The sequence below is a fragment of the Pimephales promelas genome, chromosome 3, assembly GCF_988280905.1.
Source record: "Pimephales promelas chromosome 3, fPimPro1.hap1.1, whole genome shotgun sequence".
Classification (NCBI taxonomy): Eukaryota; Metazoa; Chordata; class Actinopteri; order Cypriniformes; family Leuciscidae; genus Pimephales; species Pimephales promelas.
In genome coordinates, this window is record NC_142771.1 from 40,277,388 (window position 1) to 40,300,411 (window position 23,024).

The 23,024-nt window shown below is 38.6% G+C and overlaps 1 protein-coding gene across 1 annotated transcript; it reads left to right on the top strand.

The window, feature by feature from the left end:
• The first annotated feature begins 2,096 nt into the window (after positions 1-2,096).
• On the top strand, positions 2,097-20,587 carry LOC148982094 (5-hydroxytryptamine receptor 3A-like). The gene is made up of 9 exons (XM_089128052.1): positions 2,097-2,307; positions 4,321-4,496; positions 4,586-4,630; positions 4,763-4,872; positions 13,753-13,925; positions 14,017-14,177; positions 16,629-16,839; positions 17,289-17,420; positions 19,364-20,587. The coding sequence occupies exons 1-9, from the start codon at positions 2,097-2,099 to the stop codon at positions 19,603-19,605; spliced, it is 1,461 nt and encodes a 486-aa protein (XP_088984178.1). The 3' UTR covers positions 19,606-20,587.
• The last annotated feature ends 2,437 nt before the right edge of the window (positions 20,588-23,024 follow it).

The following is a 23,024-nucleotide window of genomic DNA, read 5'->3' on the forward strand; positions in this document are numbered from 1 at the left end:
TTTGGTGGAACTCTGCGATATGGCAGGTTGATCGGTACATCATCCACCAGGTTAATCTCATGTTGTACTCTGTCTGTAAATCCCAGCTCCTCGTCCCCTATGGCAAACACATCGGCAAATTCGGTGAGTAAAGCTTTCAACTCGGCTTGCTGCTCCAAATTACCTCCAATGTCCAGCTGGGAGATCACTTTAGACCACTGCTCTTGCCTTGATGGTGATTTGGCCCCCATAGAGATCTCTTCTGCATTCACAGAAATACGTTGGAATGTTACCTCGTGTCCTGGGTTATTATCCACCACCTTCACTTTAGACAGAACACCGATGCGAGTCCTAGGGTGCAACCACACATCTTCATTAGACAGGTTAAGAACTTGGACTGAGCTCTCGTGATTGTAGGAGCTTACCACAGTCGGCATAACCAGCACACCTCCTGGCAAAGCTAAGTGTGCTGGCTCTAACAGCCACTGGCTCTCATCTTTCACATTCACCGACCACCCTTTTGCCATTACTGTTGATATGGAGCCCGCTGGGACATGCACCATACGTCTCCCTGCTACCCGGGCCACACGACTCTTAGGAACATCACAGGTCTGTGTGTGCTGGAACGCGTTCCTCCAATCAGTCTCTAACCCCCCTTCAAATGGAGCCTCAAATTCAGACTGCACTATTTGCCGGCACTTACTAATGATGTTCATCCCCACAATACAGGAAACAGCTTTTGAGGAGGGCTGAGGATCCTTTACTACTAAGAAGCCGCAATTTGGAATTTTCCTCCCCATCGTCTCTACCTCTAACTCGAGATATCCTAAGTACGGGATGTCCAGCCCGTTTGCTGCAGTCAGCTTGAGCCATCCAGCAGTTGAAAGCATGTCTTCATCATCACCCCCCAAATGTTGTCGAAAGAAACTTTCAGATATCGTACTCACTTGGCTGCCTGTGTCCAGGAGACAGGATACTTCTACGCCCAGAACCTTAATATCCACTTGAGGACATGTCTCCACTGCCCGCTTCAACAGTTCTTCTTGACTTGAGTCTACAGGTTGGCCCTGGATTGCTCGACTCACAGCAACCCGGGCGTCACATTTCCCGACTCAATGGAACGGGATGCAGGTCTCTTAGCGTTTCGTTTCTGGGGACAATTTCTCGCAATATGCCCGGCTTCTTGACATTTCAGGCATATGGGCTTACCATCTTCAGTGAATCGTAACTGGGCTCGAGTGTTATTCCGTAGGCCCCCAGCCCCCTGTTGTTGTGTCATCAAGTTATTAACTGCCTGGGTTAGCTCAAGGATCTGCCTGCCCTGTTGAGTTACTACATCCATTACTTTGGATAAAGTGACTGGGTTTTGGCCCGTGGCTTTTACTTCTGCACAGTGTGCACTCTCACTGTAGGAGCCATATGTAGCACTTCGACTTTTAGGGGTCCGAACCCTCCCAGACTGCTCCTCCCAGCCCCATAGATAAGCTTCCTCCCTCACTTCCACCATAGAAGACTCAGGCTTGTCTCTTACATACCGCCGAAGTTCCCGTCTGAGGGTATGGTCTCGGATGCCCTCTACAAACTGGTCTCTTAACATCGTCTTTTCATCTCCCACAGCCTCTGGTGCACGCTTGGTAATTTGACTGAGAGCTTGAGCTAGTGCATGAGAGAAATCACGAACATCCTCCCCCTCTTTCTGCTTACGACTATAAAAGTCCTGGAGGAGTTGGGCACTGCTGCGCCTATCAGTAAAAGCCTCTCTAAGGTAAGTAAGTATATCCGTGGATATATCGGTGTCTACATTGCTTCGCAATCGAACCTCTTCTAATGCAGCACCTCGCAGCAAAGACATAACAAAATCACACTCATCATTTGGTGTCATGTTTCTGGCTCTTAAAGCACGCTCAACCTCATCTATAAACTCATCTACTGTTCTCCCATCTTTTTCAATGTCCCCTGTGAATGGGCTGATGTGACGTTCTCGGGGTACATACACAAAAGTCTTATTACACCCCCCTTTTAAAGACTCAAGTGTGGCCATTGCTTCATCGTGCTTTTGACTCAGTTCTCTTAACTTCAGACGAATGTCGTCCTCTTCCCCCTCCGAATAGTCAGACATGTTGCAAGTCAAAGTCTTGAGTGTGGCAACTGAAAGGGACAATCCGTGCCTACATCAGATAGGGAACGCACTTCACCACTCCGTCGGCTCTGTCACGTCCTGGCCAAAACCAACGACCGTCTCTATTCTGCGTCGAACACTCCGTCCAGTGACCGCAAACTCCTTCCACGCCAGAGGCTTCTCTTCACCACTACCGTGTTTGCTCACCCGTGTGCCACTAACATTTAACTGACACTGGCAATATAGATTTATAAAAGGACCCCACTCCTGGTACCAAATTTTGTTGCCAGTTAACAAAACAAATCAATTGACACTGAACCACGTTTTACAACTTGCTTTATTTTTCCTCCATTAAATCAATCAATTGTTTAAATGTTCTTTAAGATCTTCAATGCTTTAAACTGAGTAGTTCAACAAGTCACAGGTGATAATTTATCACTCAACCACACTACTCAAATCCCCCACACGGGGTCACTGTAATGCTTAAACCAAATAGACTATAAACTCAAAATGAATAATTAACAAAAAAATATCTTAACAGATAATTTAGTAAAGTGTCAATTTCTCAATGTCAAATATTTACGAATGTTAGGGCACACTTTCAGTGTGAAACAATACACTTCCAAAGCAAACACAAACACGGTAGTGGCACCCTACACAAACACAAAACCCCTGTTAGCATTTTCATCATGTGCTTTCAAACACCATGTCACAAGAATCAAATATAACATACACAGGATATTATACACGTTATTCACATTTCTTATGCACTTTACATTGAAAATTGACTTACCGAACTCTTTTATAGAGATTTCAAAATGCAGTCACGTGCGATCAAACATCTTCGATCATCTCGAACTATCCGCAAAATACACATGCACAAGATGAAACAAACACATCCTATGACACTAGATTAAATGATTATCATCACATTTACTCACATAGAGCATCAATTAAATCAAGGATGATACTCGACACACGGATGGATTAATCTCATGCACTGCTGTTTGCCGTTTCTCTCTGCATTGCGCGCTATTAACACGTCATCATCAGGGGCTCGCTTTTCTTAAAGGGGAAGTACTTTTTTACAAGTTCAAACACCACCCGGCTACACAGAGATTATTAGAACTACATTAAATCTCTTTCTTATCAAACAGCCAGACTAATAAATGGCTCAACACAAACCATAGCCTATGGGACAGAGCCTAGACAGAGCTTAAAGGATTAGTTCACTTTTGAAAAAACTTTTGCTGATAATTTACTCACCCCCATGTCATCCAAGATGTCCATGTCTTTCTTTCCTCAGTCGAAAAGAAATTAAGGTTTTTGATGAAAACATTCCAGGATTTTCTCCATATAATGGACTTCAATGGGAACCGGATGGTTCAAGGTCCAAAAGACAGTTAATAACTGTTTCAGATGCAGCTTCAAATGTCTTTAAACGACACCAGACGATGAATAAGGGTCTTATCATGCGAAACGATCGGTTATTTCAAAACTTATTCCAAAAATGTAACTTTTCTAAGGACAAATGCTAGCCTTGCTATATTCTCTGAGGCGCGTTTGCAACGTCACGTAATACGTAATTACGTTCAAAAGGTCACGGGCGACGTAGCCGGAAGTACAGAATCAAAATCGTCCGACATCGTTGTTTTTCCTTTTAATTCCTTTTTTTGTAAACGGCGTTTAAGTTGGTTTGCACGTTCAACCTATGCGTTCAACTTGTAAACACTGACTCTGTACTTTCGGCTACGTCGCCCGTGACCTTTTGAACGTAATTACGTAATACATGACGTTGCAAACACGCCTCACAGAATAGAGCAAGGCTAGCATTTGTCCTTAGAAAAGTTACATTTTTGCAATAAGTTTTGAAATAACCGATCGTTTCGCATGATAAGACCCTTATTCATCGTCTGATATCGTTTAAAGACATTTGAAGCTGCATCTGAAACAGTTATAACACTATCTTTTGGACCTTGAACCGTCTGGTTCCCATTGAAGTCCATTATATGGAGAAAAAACCTGGAATGTTTTCATCAAAAACCTAAATTTCTTTTCGACTGAGGAAAGAAAGACATGGACATCTTGGATGACATGGGGGTGAGTAAATTATCAGCAAAAGTTTTTTCAAAAGTGAACTAATCCTTTAATTGCATGTAAAAATAGCCACTGTTTCTTGGTGAAAGTATTCTGGCATGTAACAGAAAGTCTCATTTGCACAGTGTGGGTTTCTGCTGCGGAAAACTGCAGTGATGTAGAACATGTTACAGCTTATAAGGCACTTTTTGAGCATCTCGGCTTGGATATGAACGTCCAGACGACCCGCATGCGGCCTTTGCACTGGGGCCCTGTTACCTATGTTTATGTGGACCTATATGTGACCTCCATCATAGATGTGGTATGAGTCCAGCATGATTTTTCTTCTCATTTGGTTCATTACGAATGTCCAGCAGGTGTAGAATCACTCAACACCTTTTTTATCTACAGAATGAAAAAGACCAGAGCTTCTCGACACAAGTCAAAATGATGAGTGTAAGTGTTTTCAAAGCCAAATGTCCTTCTTTCACAAGGTTTTAACTGATTATCATGAATATATATATACAGTATATATATATAAAGCATAATAATGTCCTTTGAATAAATTTGAACTTTGTATTCTTCCAGGCTTGGGAAAATGAGAATATGGACTGGGATCAAGAGAAATATTGTGGAATAATGACACTAGCAGCGCCAAAAGATAGGTTATGGACTCCAGACATTGGAATTGTAGAAAGGTATAAAATTACGTGTCAGGTCTTTTACCTGAGTGAAGTTGGCCGAAATATGTTCAATCGTTTGGGCTGTAAAAAGCTTTCAATCAATCAATCAATCAATCAATCACATCTTTATTCAGGACATACATATAAAATGGTCCATAGCACTATAAAAAAAAGTAAATAAAAAAATTAAAAAAAAAAAAAAATTAAAAAATGGTTTTGTTTTGCTTTGTTTGTGCTGCTTCAGTTTTTTAGACATTAAATGGGTGGTTGATTGCGATTTCACTTTTTTTTATTTTAAATAGTGTGTAATGTTGCTGTTGGTGCATGAACAGTATCTGCAAAGTTGCAGCGTTGAAAGTTCAATGTAAGCAGAGATATTGTCTTTTAAAAATCAGGAAGTTTAATGCCTACAAAAACGACTCGAATGGGACTACAGCGGGTTTTATACGTCACTAACCCACACATTTACATCAACCCTCCCCCCGGAATATGCAAAAAAGGGCATGGCCATATTTCAGCAGCTCCAGCTCGTCGAGTGTGTTGTTCACGCAGCTGTCAGGTCTTCTGTGTTCGAGCTTCCCACGGACGCTGTACTTCGTCAACAATGGATACAATTTATGTTTGATTATGTTCCTGAAAATGACGATCGTAATCTAGCTCTCTGTGCTGCACATTTACGGAAGACAGCTTCCAGAATCTCCACGAATTCAATGCCGGATTCAAGAAAATGTTACTAAAACATGAAGCAGTTCCAACTTTAAAACCAGAGGCAGCAGTTGTTGGGCCACAATAGGCTAAGACTTATTCATTTTAAATGTATTTGTATGTATAATTTCAGACGTAAAGTTTTAGTTTTATCAAATGTCAGCGCTGGCTTTATAGCCACTTAGTAATTTGTGTCTACGACAAACGCGTACAAACATTTTGGACCTGAATTTGTTGTATTTTTCATGTATATATACTGTATATGTATATACCTTATGGTGTTATTTTTCGATTTGATCAAGAACGTAAACCAGTGCCAACGCTGTTTGTGTGTATAACGTTAGTAGCCATTCAGGTCGATGCTATTGTGTAAAACAAACGTGCATAAAGTAAAAAAAAAAAATAGGCAAATTACCATTCAGAAACGTTTAGTGTGATCAGTGTTTAGGGAGGTTCTGGTTGACTCTTCATCGCCGCGTTCTGGGTCTGATTCTGGCTCATACTGATACAGCAGTATCAACACCATTATGTACATTTGACAGGAACAGCACATGCAACATTCACCCGTAAAGGTAATGGGCGTGAAGTTTCCAGACAACGTGCACTATGCCAGACTGATCTCATGAAGTAGCGTGTGTATGACACGCCAATTCGTATTTCCATTTTTGGCGTGCTATCAAGACGCATAATCGCCTTTCAGCGTGTTTATGAACGCCGTTGACTTAACGTTATATAAATATATGACTTACCTCAACCCCGTCCCTAAACCTAACCGTCACTGGGGTAAATGGCATTTATGACTGTTCCCTTACCATCCTAGGTAAAAAAAAGATATGACTTACCTCAACCCCATCCCTAAACTTAACCGTCACTGGGGTTAATGGCATTTATGACTGGAGATTTGACTGCGTGTTCGGACACGCGGAATGACGCGGACGTTAATGGCGTAGACATATACGCATACACGCGGATACACGCGGATAGCAGAAAATGCGTGGAGATAACACGCCACCTGACTCGAAAGTGGCGTATATGTTTACGCAAAAGTCATGATGTCATGTTGCACTATGCAGTTTAGCCAATCCCAACACACTGGCCCAAACTAGCCAATCTGAGCCCACTGCCTGTTTCTGAGGGAGTGGTTTCATAGACTCAGGAAGTCGACCGGTCGTTCAGGGGACAGAGGAGAAAGCGGCTTACAATAAAGGTGAAGTTTATGAAAAATAAGACTTTTTTAAAAGAAAAAACATGAATACAGGGTATATTGCAACCCATAAACACAATCATGCAAAGAAAAAAAGCAGTCAACCACCCCTTTAAAATAATATTTGTAGGTCATTCTGGGGTCAGGTTTAAAATATCAGATACTGAATGAAAGAGAATTATAGGCTGTGACTTCACCATGGTGAAGCCCCCCACCTGCTCCAAATTCACCCCAAAAAGGCTCAATCGTTTGTCTGTATATTGTTTTGTTAATAACTTAATATGAATATTGTCATAAATACTAGCACCATAATGCAGTGTTTATACATAGGCTGTGTGTGTATGTTTATAGGTTATAGGTATGTTATAGGTATGTTTATAGGCCAATACAGTATAGTCTTAACCTGACTACGTCAGACTTCCTACTTCCGCTAATTTCATTTCGCTCCTGTAGTCAGTCTGAGATAGCGGCCTATATTTCAGTTTTCCACCGGCCTGAAAACAGCCGGCCAATCAACGAACAGAGGGCGGGCTGAGAGCCGTGACGTAGACGCTTAGCCGAGCCGAGTCTGGCCGAGTTTACATTGTAGGTTAATCGAAACAACCGCGCAGAAATGGGATACAAGACACGGGATGCAATTCGCTCTGTTACGGAGAACATTCCGGGTTTTTTCAAACTGAAGCAAAAGTCGTTTATAGCCATGTTCACTCCAGTATTTCGCTCGCATCATCAGTGTTTACAGCTAGGACCGGCGCGTGCACTTCTGCCGCTCTAGGCGAAAAACAATTTCGCTGCCCCTCGATTTGCAACGTATACCGACAAAAACCAGCATGCTTGGCCATTATGTAGCTTGCACAACGCGCATACACTTTTGATTCTCTCATCAACACAGATGCAGCCGTTTTTATTTTTGCAAATCATTATAACAAGGAAAAATATTAACACTTCAAGCTTAGGCATTTAGGCTACCCAATTTTTTCAGGCTAATTGTAGTAATGATGGATCAGACCTGTTTGGCCATAACTATATGCATAACTATAAGGACATAACTTACCCCCATTCAACGTCAGTTCTCCGTCTTTTACGGCCATGACAAGAAAGTCGGTCTCCTCGGCTGCGAACGCTCCTGGTGCGCTCTTATTATCATATTATTATTATCATAATAATAATCCACCATATTTTATTTCGACATCCTGCTGCATTAGTCCCAGATATGTGACGATCTGTTCATTGTGTATGTCACGTGACAAATGAACGTAAGACTCGGAAGGTAAAGTGATTATTTATGTTCCCTGTAAATCATTTTTACTGCATTATGATTTCTTAATTCAGAATATGATCAACATTGCGTAGGTGGATGTGATCGGGGAATTTCTGTTAAAATGATAACATTAAGCCACTTAAATAAACGAAATGACTCGAATGACTCAGAAAATCTCTAAAATGAACTTCCTACTCATGACTCGCGAGAGCAGCGCCTCGGTCTCGCCCGATTGCGGCGCTGCGGGGCGGCGGAAGCTAAATCATTCATGACTCGTGAGAGCTGGGTCTCGTCCTCGCGGCGCTGAGGGGCGGCGGAAGCTAAATCAGACTCGTGAGAGCGGGGCACGCGGACGTTGCGGGGTGGCCGCAACTCAGTGATTCATATAAATAACCTAATTTGTGAATTGTTCATTCCCGGTTGGCACACATTTTGCAGCCCTTACAAAAGCGCCGCTCCCTGTTTACAGTGAAAGTTCGATCATAGATTTGAGTAGATGCATAATGTCTCGATGCGGCCGTGTCGGCACATAACATATGTCATGTGCAACCTAAAACCTACTGTAATTGTTAGTATTTAAAAAAAAAAAAAGAAATCCCCTAAAACGCATCGTGCCGTAAGGCCTTTTGAGAACTAGTCCCTGGCAACCAGATCTCACGACCAAGTCGTACGAATTCGACGAATGATTAAAAAGTGGCTGATTCGTAACAATTCATACGACCTCACTCGTACGAATTAATACGATTTTGCTAAATCGTACATATTTTACGAATTGGCCAATTCTTATGAATTCGTACGAATGACCTACCCCTTACCCCGCCCCTAAACCTAACCATCACGTGGGTTTAGACAAATCGTACGAATGAGGTCGTACGAATTAGTACGAATTAGCCACTTTTTAATCATGCGTCGAATTCGCACGAATTGGTCGTGAGATGGTGTTGTCCCTGGTTTTTCGTCTGATTGGAACTAGACCAGTCTAGGACAATTCTGTGGACTCTCTTAATCAATAATTATCAAAAAAGTTTGCATTTAGTTGGCTACAACAGGGTCATTTAGAATGTGGTCCGTGGAAAAATACAGTCAAAATCCAATAAATCCTAAAGGAAAAGTAAGAACTTCACAAAGATTGATGCGAATATGTGTCCTAACATGGTTTGGAAGCATGCAAAGTTTCGTGAAGATCGGACCATAGGTGGCGCTCTAACCGTCAAAAAGGTCTCATTGTTATTAGGTGTTCAAGCACGAAGTGCTGAAAACCTATTGTAATTGTTAGGATAAAAAAAATAAATAAAATAAAAAAATCCCCTGAAACGCATTGTGCAGCCCAAATCATGGTAAACTATGGTAAATCATGCTAGATGCATGGTAAACCATACCAGAGCGTAAATCATGGTAAACTAGGGTTAATCATGGTAAATGTATATAATGCTAGAACAAGGGTAAATCATGTAAAGCATAGAGCATGGAAAATAATGGTAAAATTATGGTAAATCATGCTAGATTTGTGGTAAATCATACTGGAACATGGTAAAACTATGGTAAATCATGCTAATATCATGGTAAATCGTAAACGGGTTTTCATCTATTATGTCAGTGGTTACATACTTGCTAAATGCCTTTAATGCTTATGTGCTAAAAGGGCTTAAAGGTGCCATCTGTAAAAATTGAGGTTAAAATATCCCAAAAATGAGCTACACGCATCAAAAGATTGAGAAGAAATAAGGTTGATGATGTCATTAAAAAACTGACAAGTAATAGTGCTGCCGAGATATTAACCTGAATTAGCATGCCAAATTACTAGCCCCGGCCCGGCAGGTGTCGTAATACCAGTTCCGGCCATGGGAGGCGGTATGCGGACGGGCAACATTACCACCAGCCAAACTGCAGTACACGAGTAAGTCACGCTCGCGCCAGCTTGTGTGTGTACTTGAACCTGACGTCAGTCGTGTGGAAAATACAGCCCACTACTACATTTCAGTTCAGGGAAGAGTTAAAAAAAATGATTGGTCGATATTATGCATGAGGAATACATTTTGGTAAGTTGTAGCATACTGTATCTTTCAACAGTGTTCGTGTTCTTTTACCATTAGCTAGTAGAGATGATCGGTTCACGTGTGTTAGGGATCTGTCGTGTAAAGCGCCAAAACTGTATTTATTGTTTGAATTGCGTAATAAAATGAACAGAATCTGAGAGCTGACATCGGTCTCCGTGTCCTTTTCTGTGCATGACAGAATTGATGTGTGGCGTGAGAGTGTGTGAAAAGTGTTGGGAGAGTTGGCAGCTCTGAAAGGCGCTAGCTTGGTCCACATCAGGGAATGCTGTCTGTGAAATTAATTAAAACTAATGATAAAAATGTAATATAAACAAATCGAATATTATAAAAGTAGAAATAATAGCCTGGGCTTTCATTTTCCCATATCGTCGAAATGCACCGGCTTGTCTATGAGATGGACCTTATAATTTAGTATTGAGATGTTGTTCATTTAGTCTCACTCTCTAATCTGTAAAAATCTCCATCTGTAAAAATCTCTAAAAATGCTGCACGTAAAATTGCGGTCTTCCAACCTTTTACTATCGTGTCAATTGATTTGATTAATATGCGCGAGGGAGACAGAGCAACACAGCACTCGCCCATGTTGTTTGAAGACATGAGAGAGCGCGTGGCCGTGGAGGTATTTCTGGAGGTATACTGCCCCCATCTGGTATGGAATATGTTGTATGATTTGATTTTAAATCCCAGAGGGCACCTTTAACTGCTTGAACACCGTTAAATGCTGCTTGCAGCTTTAATTATTATAATGACTATTTTAAAGATATCAAGCTTATACCAAGGATGATGTTTTTTATATACCACTGATATTGTCAAATATTATTACACTTTAAGTCAAGTCAACTTCATCTGTGATGCCGTGATTCATCGTCTCCTTTGATGCTGAAAATTCCGGTTTGATCACAGACATAAATTACACTTTAATAAATAACCTCAGATTTACCTAAAAAAACTTTTAATATCTAAAAAACAGAAGCAGCACAAACAAAACTTTTTACAGCACAAACAATTGAGCATATTTGGAAGACGTTTTGCGTTGGGTGGGGGGCCAACTCAACGCAGGTAGAAGTTTTATGTTTTTATTTTGGGGATTTTGCTCTCTTTCATTAATAGCAGTGTCCACATCCGATAAAATATGATTTTTAGGCCCTGTTTACACAAGAATGCTCGCGGGTGAAAACGTAAAAATAATTTATCGGATGTGCCTTTCGTTTACACGGCGACGGCATTTTTGAGGCTTAAAAACGCAAAAAAGTGAAACCACCCTCCAGAGTGGAAATCTTCCGTTCCTGTGTAAACGGTAAAAACGCAAAAGTCTGCTTGACAGTGAAGGTTGTACACTTGGTACACAGGCGCGTGGACTTGGTGTTGTTATAGTATGCACTCCTAGTCGCCTGAAGTGCATACTACATTGAATTTCACACACTTTTGCGTCACCATCTGTTTTCTCTTCAGAATCGTTTCCGTGTAAACACAGCCTTAGCAGAACTCATTTCTCAGATTGTTTCATTGGTCATTGTGTTCACCTGTTATATCATTAGTTCCCTTTGTTAGTTTCATGTATTGAAATCCTGAGTGCTTCTTTCTCTCTCTGTTTTTGTCAGTGTTATGATGATGTTAGAGATTGTGTTTGAGTTTATTCTTTTGTAAGAGATTGAATCAGGGTTCTCAAGTTTGAGCAAAAGCTTGGAGTGAGATCACACGCGGTTAGGGGAGGAGCCATAATGAAGCCCCGCCCCACCCATCCCCGCCCCCCAATTTTACCCATTGTTCATAATTAACCAGAACAAATTAAAATTATAACAATTAGTAAATCTGATAAATGACAGAGCAATTAATCACATCAAATCTCCACTGTCTCCTCCTCTAATCTGGCAACCTTTTTAGGGGGCTTACCCTTTGGTGCCCAAAATGACAAAATATCTTTCTGCTTTTTTCCTGACATCTTTGAAAAATTCAAATGCAACATTATGACAATGATTAAATATTACCCAGAGCAATCTGATGTAATACATCCTTAATGTAACTAGAAAGACTATTAATATTACAGTATAATATAATTTAAAATAAAATCAGTAAATCTTCATTCCTTTCCATACCCACTAACATTTCTCTTAGTTTCAGATAACGTAAGATAGCCAAACTGAGCCTGGTTGCAAAGTAGTTTTAGAGTTTTTGACTGCATCAATAATAATGTACGATGGGCTACATATTAAATGTTCTAGCCTAAATATGTTAGACGAGCTTCTTCCAACTTACCTTCTTCTCCATCACGACACATGTGTTCGCGCGATGTTGTTGGTTACCTAGTACGGTGGCCGAGGATGTTCCGTCCATTTCTGTGTGTTCGCGCTACTGAATGACATGTCATACAGATCAGTGGTGCACGCAGCGCGCATATAGACGAATCCGACGAGCGTTCTGTGTAGGCTGCCATCTTGTGGCGACGCCATTACTGACATGTGCACCGGTGTGTAAACAAACCTCGGTGATAACGCGAACTCACCCTCGATGACAGCTACAGCCAGGCAGAATGACTTGTTGGTTTGATCTGTGACTGCAGTGGCCTCCAGTCACAGATGAAGGTACAAACGATCTTACAGATTAACGTTATTTATGAAAATAGCTTGGCAAGCTAGCTAGGCTATTTGCTAACGAGGAAACTATAAAAAGATCTGTCCATTTGGCAACAATAAATAAATAAATGAATGAAATCAAATAAACAAATTCATGTTTTTCATTTGTGTCCATTATTTATCTCATTTTCACATTGCAACAGGCAAGGGTAAGGTAACGTTACAGCTAGAAAGTATACATAATATCGACCAATTAGTGTTTTTAAACCATGGGAAGAGGTCAATATAACAGCAGGAAAACAATTATGTCACATAACGTTACATTTAGCTCAGGAAAGCCATTTAATGACCATAGCATGTTAATTGAATAGAACAAATGGCAAGAGAGGAGATTTTGCTGATCACTATATCACATATTTATTATATTTTTTTTACTTATGTCATTAAATAATTGTTATTATACGCGAATGTCCACGTCTTGTACTCGCCCAGGAAATCTGTAAACCGTATGGCTCCAGACAGGGGCAGTCGACCCGGGGTATTCACAATGTTTTCTCTTCAAAATTTAAATTTTACTGCCACCATTGAAACAATTTATACCGGAAACTGTTTACCCACTCGATATTATACAAGGGGTAACGTTGTAACGTTAGTGACAGTCGTAAATCGCGGGCTGTTTATTCCAGTGGACGCAAGTTGCAACTAAAACAATAGGAGGCAATGGCGCAACGCTACCCAGCAACAGCTCAGTAATGGCGCCCGCTTACTTCCGGTAGTTTCGCCGGATTCGTCTATATGTTGCCTAGTAACGAACGCAATCTGGCGGAGATACGCGCTGGCGGCAGGAAACTTCACTTTGTTTGCCTGCGCCTCGTATACAACGTTAGAAAGCTTTCAGCCAGGACAACTTGGTTGGCATTGCCTTTTCAGCGTGAGAAATACACAGTGTGGCGTGTGAGCGTGTGAACCGGTCGAAATGCGTGTGTCTCACGGCCAATGCGTGAGACTTGAGAACCCTGCAAATTGAATTAAAGACTGTTTCTGTTACTTCCTATATACTATAACCGTACCGTGATTATTATTTTATCCATTTAGCATCAAGACAGACTTTGGAACAAAGGATCATCCATATGTGCAGTTGGACTGGTTTGGCTTCACAATCTCATCTGATGTTTTAGCTCTGACCACGGCCTGTAAGATGAACTTGTACAGGTTTCCCTTTGATATCCAAAGCTGCAATATAACACTTCTATCTTCAGCACATTCAGGTACATCTGAAACCCATGACAAACACTTAAATGAAAGATAACATGATTTATAAACAGTTTGACTTTAATTAATATAATTCTGTTCCCACAGTAAATGAGATTGTAATGAGCTCACTCTTTGATTCTGCATGGCTGACCCACGAGTCAAAGGAGACCTTTCAGGCCCAGGGAGAGTGGGAGCTCCTCAGTATAGACATGACTCCCTCTAACAACACTTTCATGTGGGGTGTCAAGAGTCAGCTGATATATCAGGTACAGAGCACAGTTTAAAACGTTAAGTGAATATGATCCAACCAAATAGCAAAATATGTGCCAAAATACATAAATGACCCTGTGTCTCCTCCTAGTGTGGGAACCAACCCAGATAGAAACATTGTTTCGGCCCACATCTGGCACATATGGAATGTTTGCCAGATCTGGACCACAAGCAGGCCATAGCAATGCCACATGTCTGCCAAAAGCAAACAAAAAACCCTTGTTAAAATTCTGCTTGTTAACAGGCGTATTACTGTTGAGATATTTATAGGGGAGTAACGCATTACAAAAGTAATACATTACAGTAACATGCTACTTTTTGCTGTAACGCAGTAAGGCATTACTAATCAATTTTCAGTCATATTTTACTCGTTACATGTTCAGTGAGGCTTGTATTACAGTTGTATTACAGTGAGGCTTGACTTTTAGTTTTAACTTGTAAAAATAAAAAATAAAGCAAGATCGTGAGACATTAACGAATGGAAAATGCAAGTAGGCTAAGTTGGCATGAAGAAGACCACATTCGTGAGATGGACGTATGCATATTAGGCTATTCGTTCTGTGTTTTCTTTTTAAACAGTTAAGCTATGTTTAGGTGGTATTTGTCATGTTTTCCTCAAGCAATCATGTTTTTGATGCGGTGTTCATGTAGTAACCCAGACAGCAAACTGACATTGAATCAACGTGGAAACGACGTCTCTCATGACATTGAAACAACGTTGATTTGCTCATCGAATTAACGTTGAACCAACGTCAGACGCGGCATTCTTCAAAGCTAAATGAAATCGAAAATTGGTTTGCTTTCATAACGTTGAAACAACGCGTTGATTTCAAGTTGATTTTCCGTTAGTTTTGAAAGAATGACGCGTCTGACGTTGGTTCAACGTTAATTCGATGAGCAAAACGATGTCAGATCAACGTTGTTTCGATGTCATATTTCCACGTTGATTTAATGTCAGTTTGTCTGGGAAGGGTGGCGATAATAAAGCTCATAAAAGCTGATGAAAAAGCAAAGATTATAAATATGTCAAATATGCCTATAGCAAGGAGACTTGAATTGTTTAGTAATAAAGATGAAGTTGACGATGCTGACTCGCGATCTTCGCAGTAGGCTAGTGAATGCGAAATGCACATTTCATTTCATAAGCAGAGAGCAGTCTGTTTTCTTTTGTTTTGAATTGTTCTGTTTACAAGTAGACATTTCAGTATAAATATATTTTTCAGGTCTGTGGAGTAGTCTATATACTTACACGCTGAGTTTCGGTATAGCCTATTGGCTATTTATGAGACGCGCACCAGCACGCCCCCGCGCCTTATTGTCTGCTTTTACTTCTTAAAGGCAACAGACTATGTGAAAGTTTTAAAGCAGTCTTTTAGTGCCAGTTCAGAGCGGTCGCGTCTGTAACATTGTTTTTTCCTCAGAAATGCGAACACGAAAACTAAAATAAAATGAATATTTTAAGTTCTATGGAGACTGGAGAGCCAACGCTTCCTCATCCGATTTGCGCAGTGTAATTAACAGAATTACAAAAAATATATTTTTTTGTCACGCATGAATGTGCGTCTTTTCCCTAATATTAAAAATAAAACATAGACTGATATTTGTCTAATGTCTGGCGTCCTTTAAGGAAGTAGCCTATATACGTTTCAATACATGTATTTTCAGAGAATTTCAAGTTTTGACTGCAAATGCCATGTCCATAATGCTGGACTTCCCCAATTTTAAATAATTTATCCTCAACTAGTTTTGTGGTGTAGGTCTACGTATTTTATAATGTTAGCTTCAAATAATACTAATAGCCTAATTTAAAGATAAGGCAGCATTGGATCTGGACGGTAAGGAGAATAACGTTGGAGTTGGAAGAGGTTTGTCGTGATTCTGTAGGTTCGTTGATCTGAGTCGTGTGGCGAATCGCGATTTCGGTTTCATATTGCATATCGTTACAGCCCCAAAGTTAAGTTCTACTTAGTTATTTTGGTGAAAGTAACTCAAAAGTAATACATGAGTAATGTAACGCATTACAATTCTGAGACAGTAATATTGTAAGGTAATGAATTACTTTTAAATAACAGTAACAAGTAATACCTAATGTATCACAGTTTGGAAGTAACTTGCACAACACTGTTTATAGAGTATAGACTCCAGATTTAATATACACAGATTTTTACAATTAAATGGTCAACTTAGCATTTTAATTGAATTTCTGTCAGTATAATTATATTCCCATTATATAAAAAAAGCTTTATAAGCTAAAGTTGCATTTCTTTTCCCCATTTCAATAATTCTAGTGAAACTGGAAAGCAAGTTAATTTTTTATTTTTTTTATTTTTAAGCTACAGTGCATAACTGTGAAGATTAAAATGCTTAAGATGGACATGCTTAATTGATGCTTCTTGACTTAGATTCACTGCTTTAATTGTTAAACTGTTTCTGTTCTCATATGACAGATCACCATCAAGAGGAGACCTCTACTGTATCTCGTTAATTTCATGCTACCAATATTTTTCTTCCTTGTGCTGGATGTGACCTCCTTCTTCATTGACACAAGTGGATCAGACAAGCTGAGCTTTAAAGTGACTTTACTGCTGTCTATTTCTGTGATGCTGCTGATTCTTAATGAAACGCTGCCGTCTACAGCTGATAAAATCCCTCTGATTGGTGAGTTCGACTTAAACATGATAATCATGGCTCAATTTGTTAAAAACGCAATGACATATTTGAGACTGCGACTTAAGTGGAAACTTTCATTCACAGTCCTGTGTCTGTGTTTCTTTTCTTTTTTTTTTTAGACGTATATTTTGTATTGATATTCGGTTTACACAAAAGCTTGAACACCGAGCAGTGTTAAATTTAACACCGGGGAATTTACTGTGTGGTGTTGACTTTTCACGCAGATGCATCTGTGTTCTTGTTTCTTGCTTCCTGGATTTCTGCTCTTTGTGTTTTTGTTGTATTATTAAATAAACTTTAAATGCATTTGGATCAAACTATCCGAGATGAGTCTCTGAGTACCAAGTACATAATTTGTGTCTATGGGACATAAATATAATACAGTGGAATAAATACACTGTGGAGCTTTTGTAGTCATAGTTTCCTCTTTTTGACAGGGGTTTACTGCAGTGTGATTTTCAGTCTCATTGGAATCAGCATTCTGGAGACCATCCTTGTGAACTTTATAATGGCTAGAGGAGCTGAGAAGAGATCAGTGGAAGACACAGCTGCTGTTACTGACCGTGATGGTAAGAGTAGACTGATTATGATATTTGATAACACTTTACAATAACAGTTCTTGAATAATCATTATCTCACACTTGAATTAACAGTTAATTCAACAGGAACTAAAAAGTAAATGCAGTGACTCATCAAAACTAATAAAGAGCTATACCCTTTACTATTACCGGAGCCATAGGAATGAGTAGATGTTTGATAGTATACATTTTTGTCAGAATAAACTAAATGGCTCACACTATGGATCCAAATAAACTCCCTGGAAAGTCCATTTAACGCTGGAGTTAAAATATGGAATAAAATATGGCAGGACTTTTAGTTTCTGACCCCTGGACTTTCCACCTCTACGATTTCACGTTTCAGCTGTATCGTTTATCCGATACAATTTGAGAATGCTGAACTCTGGGTGGGGGACTGTAGATGCAGGCTCCGAGTCTGCAGCTTCATGCTACTCGATTATTAAAGCACTACTGAAATGATCATCAAGACCTGTCTGCATTTCCCCAAAAAAACATTGTGAGCCTAACTTGATCATATAATGGTTGCAATTAATAATAAGTAAAATAATCGAAAGTGAGGGGGAAATCACATTATGAAATAAATGTTTTTTTTGTTTGTTTTTTTTTTTTCCAGGGATGGCATTAATTCTACAACTGTAGATACAGTTGGATACCATTGTGTGGGGTGAATAAATGGAATCTAACTGATTTTCTAATTTTCGTCTTGCAATTTGCGCCGTGGGCGGTACCAGTAGCACGGGGGTGTGGCCGTAGACTAACTTTACTATCGTTACATTGATGCAACTGCTTTATTTACACTGCATGCATGTTGAGGAACACAGGACAACATTTTTCACCCGAAGTGAAAGTTTTTATTGATAATAACTGCACTGTTAACCCTTGCTGTAAAAAAGGCCAAATTCTGACAATATCAAGCCATCTTCCATTAAAAATTGGACCAAACCGCGAATAGAACGTCAAATTCGCGTTTATCACGTCTAGTTGAACACTTGAACATTTTGAATGCATTTCCGCGTCCATAGTGAATTGGACGCGTGTAAAAAGCAAAAGATGAAGCGTAATTAACGCGCACGGCGCGTCTGAGGCGAAATACGCTTCTTGTGGGAAGGGCAAGTGCTATGTTGATCGAGCATTCATCAAGATGATGATTTTCTGCATATAGTTTACAATAGAAAGTATTATTTCACATGACTTTAATTTTAGGCTACTTTATTGACATTGTCATTTCCGGATACTTTTCAGTATTTCGATAAATTAAAAATAAACAAGTTCTGGTTTGCAAATGGGCTTACTGCACTAATATATATTCCATCTTTTAAACTTCTCCTCAACGTGCATGCAGTGTAAATAAAGTTTTTACTTTAATAAAATTACATTAGAAAGTCAGTTAAATTTCATTTATTCAAATATTTGTTTCTGAAGTCACAATTTAGCACAAGTAAAATTGAAAAAAAAAAAAATAAGAAAAAGGCAATTATCCATTGATAATGTAACTGGAAAAAGAAGAAAAATGAATGTCTGGTTTCCATTTTTCATTTTTTGTATTTGCATTGTATGGTCCGAAAATTTAATTGTAAAGCGTTACACGAACCCTATAGCATCCACTTTGCTGCACTCAAAAAAAAATAAAAGAAAAAAAAAATAAGCGGGTCGGGTTTCTTTAAATGTGACATGCTGAAACAACACTTTCATGTTAATTAGATGTGCGCACATCTATGTTCAATTTTGTTCCATTTCATCACATGAAAGTAGTATTTGAAGCTAGCACATGCATGTAATCACATGAAAACAAACCACACCAAAATCACATATGAAATTCAGTTAGTTATTCTAATAATTTCAGCAAAGATTCCCTATTGAGGGATTTTATATTTAGACAAAACACAAGAAATATAGTTTTTATCAAGAATAATGTTTTGTGTTTTGTCTCACAGACAATGTAAGAGGCCAGCAGAATCCTCAAGACCCGGTTACAGATCAGAATGAAGAGCAGTCGTATACCCTCGACCTTCTGAAGCAGATCCTCACTGAGTGTCGGGCTACAACTCGACAAAATCAACAAGAAAAAACATGGACCAAAGTGGCAAGAATTATAGATGTGACCTTCCATTTTTTGTATGTAATCACTATTATTGTGTTTCTGTCTGTGCTTGGGAAGGTTTGGGGACTTTATTGATTTATTGGTAACACTTTACAATAATAGTACTAATACCTGAATTAATAGTTACTTCAACATTAACTCATGATTAGTGAATATATGAACTAATAACAAACAAATGAAGAGCAACCCTTAATTACTACAGGAGTCAGACTGATTCATGCATGAATAACAGCAGCCTTAAACATGTTAGTACATGTTTGATAGTTAATGCATTATTTAACATTTAGGGGTAAACTAAATCAGTCTCTATCTGTATGAATAAATAAGAAGTCATCTAAATTTGAATTAAACATATTTCATGCTGCCATCATTTAAACTGTAATATCATAATCTACAGCAAGCATTGTGACAAATAATTGGAACGGCACATGATTTTTTTTAGCCATTTATTAAACAGATCTGTCTAATCTACGTTACTTCCTGGAACTACAGTATGTAGGCTTTGTTTCTGGTGGGACACTCATTAGTGGCACACTCGGTGCTCGTTCGGCACGTTGTTCGTGTACTGGTTGTGTTCTTATGGTAATGCTGGCATTTTAATCTCATAAATGATGACTTCTTTCGTAAACAGAATTAATAATTAAACACATGTTTGCATGTATGTTGTATTTGAGAGGTTTCAGGAGGTTATGGTTAATTACCTGTATTTTTTGTTTAAATATGCTTCAATTAGCATTAGCTTATAGCTTATTCCCTATTTTACATGTAATCGTGTCTTATGTGTGTCTTTACAGGTATGTTTGGACTTTTTATTAAGTCCATTTATGGTTAATTGTATAAATAAAATTAAAAGAACAATACATAATTGTTATTTTTATTTATTTTTTACCATGGGTGTAAAGGAATAAGGATGGCACTCTTATCGTATATGTTTATTCATATATTAGTTCATGATTTGCAAGTACATCATTGTGTCATGACTTTACCTGAGGAGGCACATCATCATTAATTCATTATTAACTAACCATACACTAACATCAACTAATGGCTTGTTAATGCATCTTTATGTTATGACTTTACTTGAGGAGGCACATCATCATATATTCATTATTAACTAACCATACACTAACATCAACTAATGGCTTGTTAATGCATCTTTATGTCATGACTTTACTTGAGGAGGCACATCATCATTAATTCATTATTAACTAACCATACACTAACATCAACTAATGGCTTGTTAATGCATCATTATGTCATGACTTTACTTGAGGGGGCACATCATTAGTAACTCATCATTAATTACTCCTAAAGTAACATGAATTCATGACTTGTTAATGTATCAATATCATTTCTTGTCTGGGCCCTTCAAGAGTACATGTTTAAAAAATTATCAATTACACGTGCTATACATTTTCAGCTCTTCTAAATCAGATATAATTTGGTCTTTTTCTGTGGATTGTAAAGAAGTGGAAGAGCAGAGGTGCTGTGCCCGAATTTGGATGGATAAGGAACTGTACAGTTGGAGGAAAGTGGACACATTTTGAGGGGGGAAGAAGACTAACATCCGACTGTAATATGATATAAAGACATTAAACAAATCTACAAAATAACCACAGAAATAACCATCATCTGTGCTAACACTGATTTTAATTTTGAAAATTGCATCTGTTAAATGTATATATTAGTGTAGGTTTTTCACTCTTGATGGCAGAAGGGCATCACTTAAAACGGAATGAGATTACTCAATTTTTTATTGATGCATTTTTGTGTGTTCAATGAGTAAGGCTAAATGTAAACATTGCAAGACATTCACTGATGCTTGTGACAGTTGCTGGTGGCAAATTTATGAACAATTTTACATTGTGTGCCCTTTTAATACATCTTATCTTCTAATCTAGAGCATGTTTGATTTAGTTTACTCCATAGTGTTAATTAATACATTAATTAACAAGCATGTACTAACGTGTAGTTAAGATGGTATATTCATGCAGGAATTCATATGACTCATGTCGTAGTTAAGGTTAATTGTTCATTATTACATGTCTTAACTCATCATTAGTTCATAGTAAAGTAATTATTAATTCAGTTATTAGTACATGATTATTCATGTACTGTTTTTGTAAAGTGTTACCCCTTACAATTGACTCAGGTGTTTGATTAGGGCTGGAGCTGAACTTGAGGGCCAGAATTGAAAACCATTGGTTTAGACCAGGGGTGTCCAAACTCGTCCCTGGAGGGCCACTGTCCTGCAGAGTTTCGCTCCAAACCTGATAAACTCTCCTGCCTGTAGCTTTCTATTAATCCTGAAGACATTGATGAGCTGGTTCAGATGTGTTTAATTAGAGTCCCAGATAGATATAGCAACCACCTAAATAATGTTATGAAAATCAATGTTAGTGTGTACATTTGTTATTCAACATCACTTTTGCTCCCATAATTAATGTAGATTTTTTTTTTAAAGATTTCATCCAAAAGCCAACGGTAATTGCATTGAATCATTGTTACAAAGTGGTGTTGGGTCAACATTAGGGCTGGGCGATACATCACGTGCCATTGTTATCATATATCATTGTGACATTGCTATGCGCATCTCTTCAGTAAAGCCGGTTCCTTGATTAGTAGTAAATCTCCTTCACCTGCTTTCAGATTGAAGATATGATGCAGATATGAGTGTTAAATTAACATTCAAGAGTGTTAAAGTTAATGAGATGATTAACTGATTAATTTAGTGATGATTGAGCATTATTGAAGACACCTGATGTTAAAAAGCAGAATCACTGAAGGAGAAAATCACAAATTGTAAGTCACCATTATGGCGATCAGTGTTTGCTTCAGTTGGGCTCTTGACCCTTATACTTTCACTTTAAATTTTGTTTGTCTGCTGTTGTTGATTTATAACAGTCAAATGAACAAAGAAAAGTGTGATCTGATAGTGTTGGTTATTTTTTGGCATAACCATGCTTTGATCTGTATAATGAAACTTAATTAGATGATGTGATATCCTTACGTTAATAATCCACTAGGTGGCACTCAAGCGCCTTAGCTGAGAGATATGCTGTAGTAAAAGAGTGAAGAAGAAGAGTGAATGCTGAGCATGTTATTCTGCTTGTGCATAAATTATTAAAAAGTTTATTAAGAGAATTCTAATAGCTTGTGCTTCTTGTGATGAAGACATAACAGATGATTTGGTTTAACTTGTTAGCAACTGCTTTGTGATGCTACAGCATGTGATTATCAGTATTTTTCTTATAATCCAAAATATTTAATTAAAATTGTTCTGATCAAAACACTTTCAATTGAATTTATTTACAAACACAGACATCAATAATCAGCCTGTGAATCTCAACAATGGTGACAATAATAATCCATGTTGCAGTGGCTGCCACCAATCACAACTCATTAATAGCTCCCTTAATGCATTGCTGTATAAATAAATTATGATCTGAATTGTCGAAGTAATTTATTTTTCCTAATTGAATATTCTGCTCGTC

Coding starts and splice junctions, on each gene's coding strand:
- LOC148982094 (XM_089128052.1), top strand. CDS start 2,097: ATGTTGCAAGTCAAAGTCTTGAGTGTGGCAACTGAAAGGGACAATCCG. Junction 4,873..13,752: donor GACATTGGAATTGTAGAAAG/GTATAAAATTAC, acceptor TTATCCATTTAG/CATCAAGACAGACTTTGGAA. Junction 14,178..16,628: donor AGAGTCAGCTGATATATCAG/GTACAGAGCACA, acceptor CTCATATGACAG/ATCACCATCAAGAGGAGACC.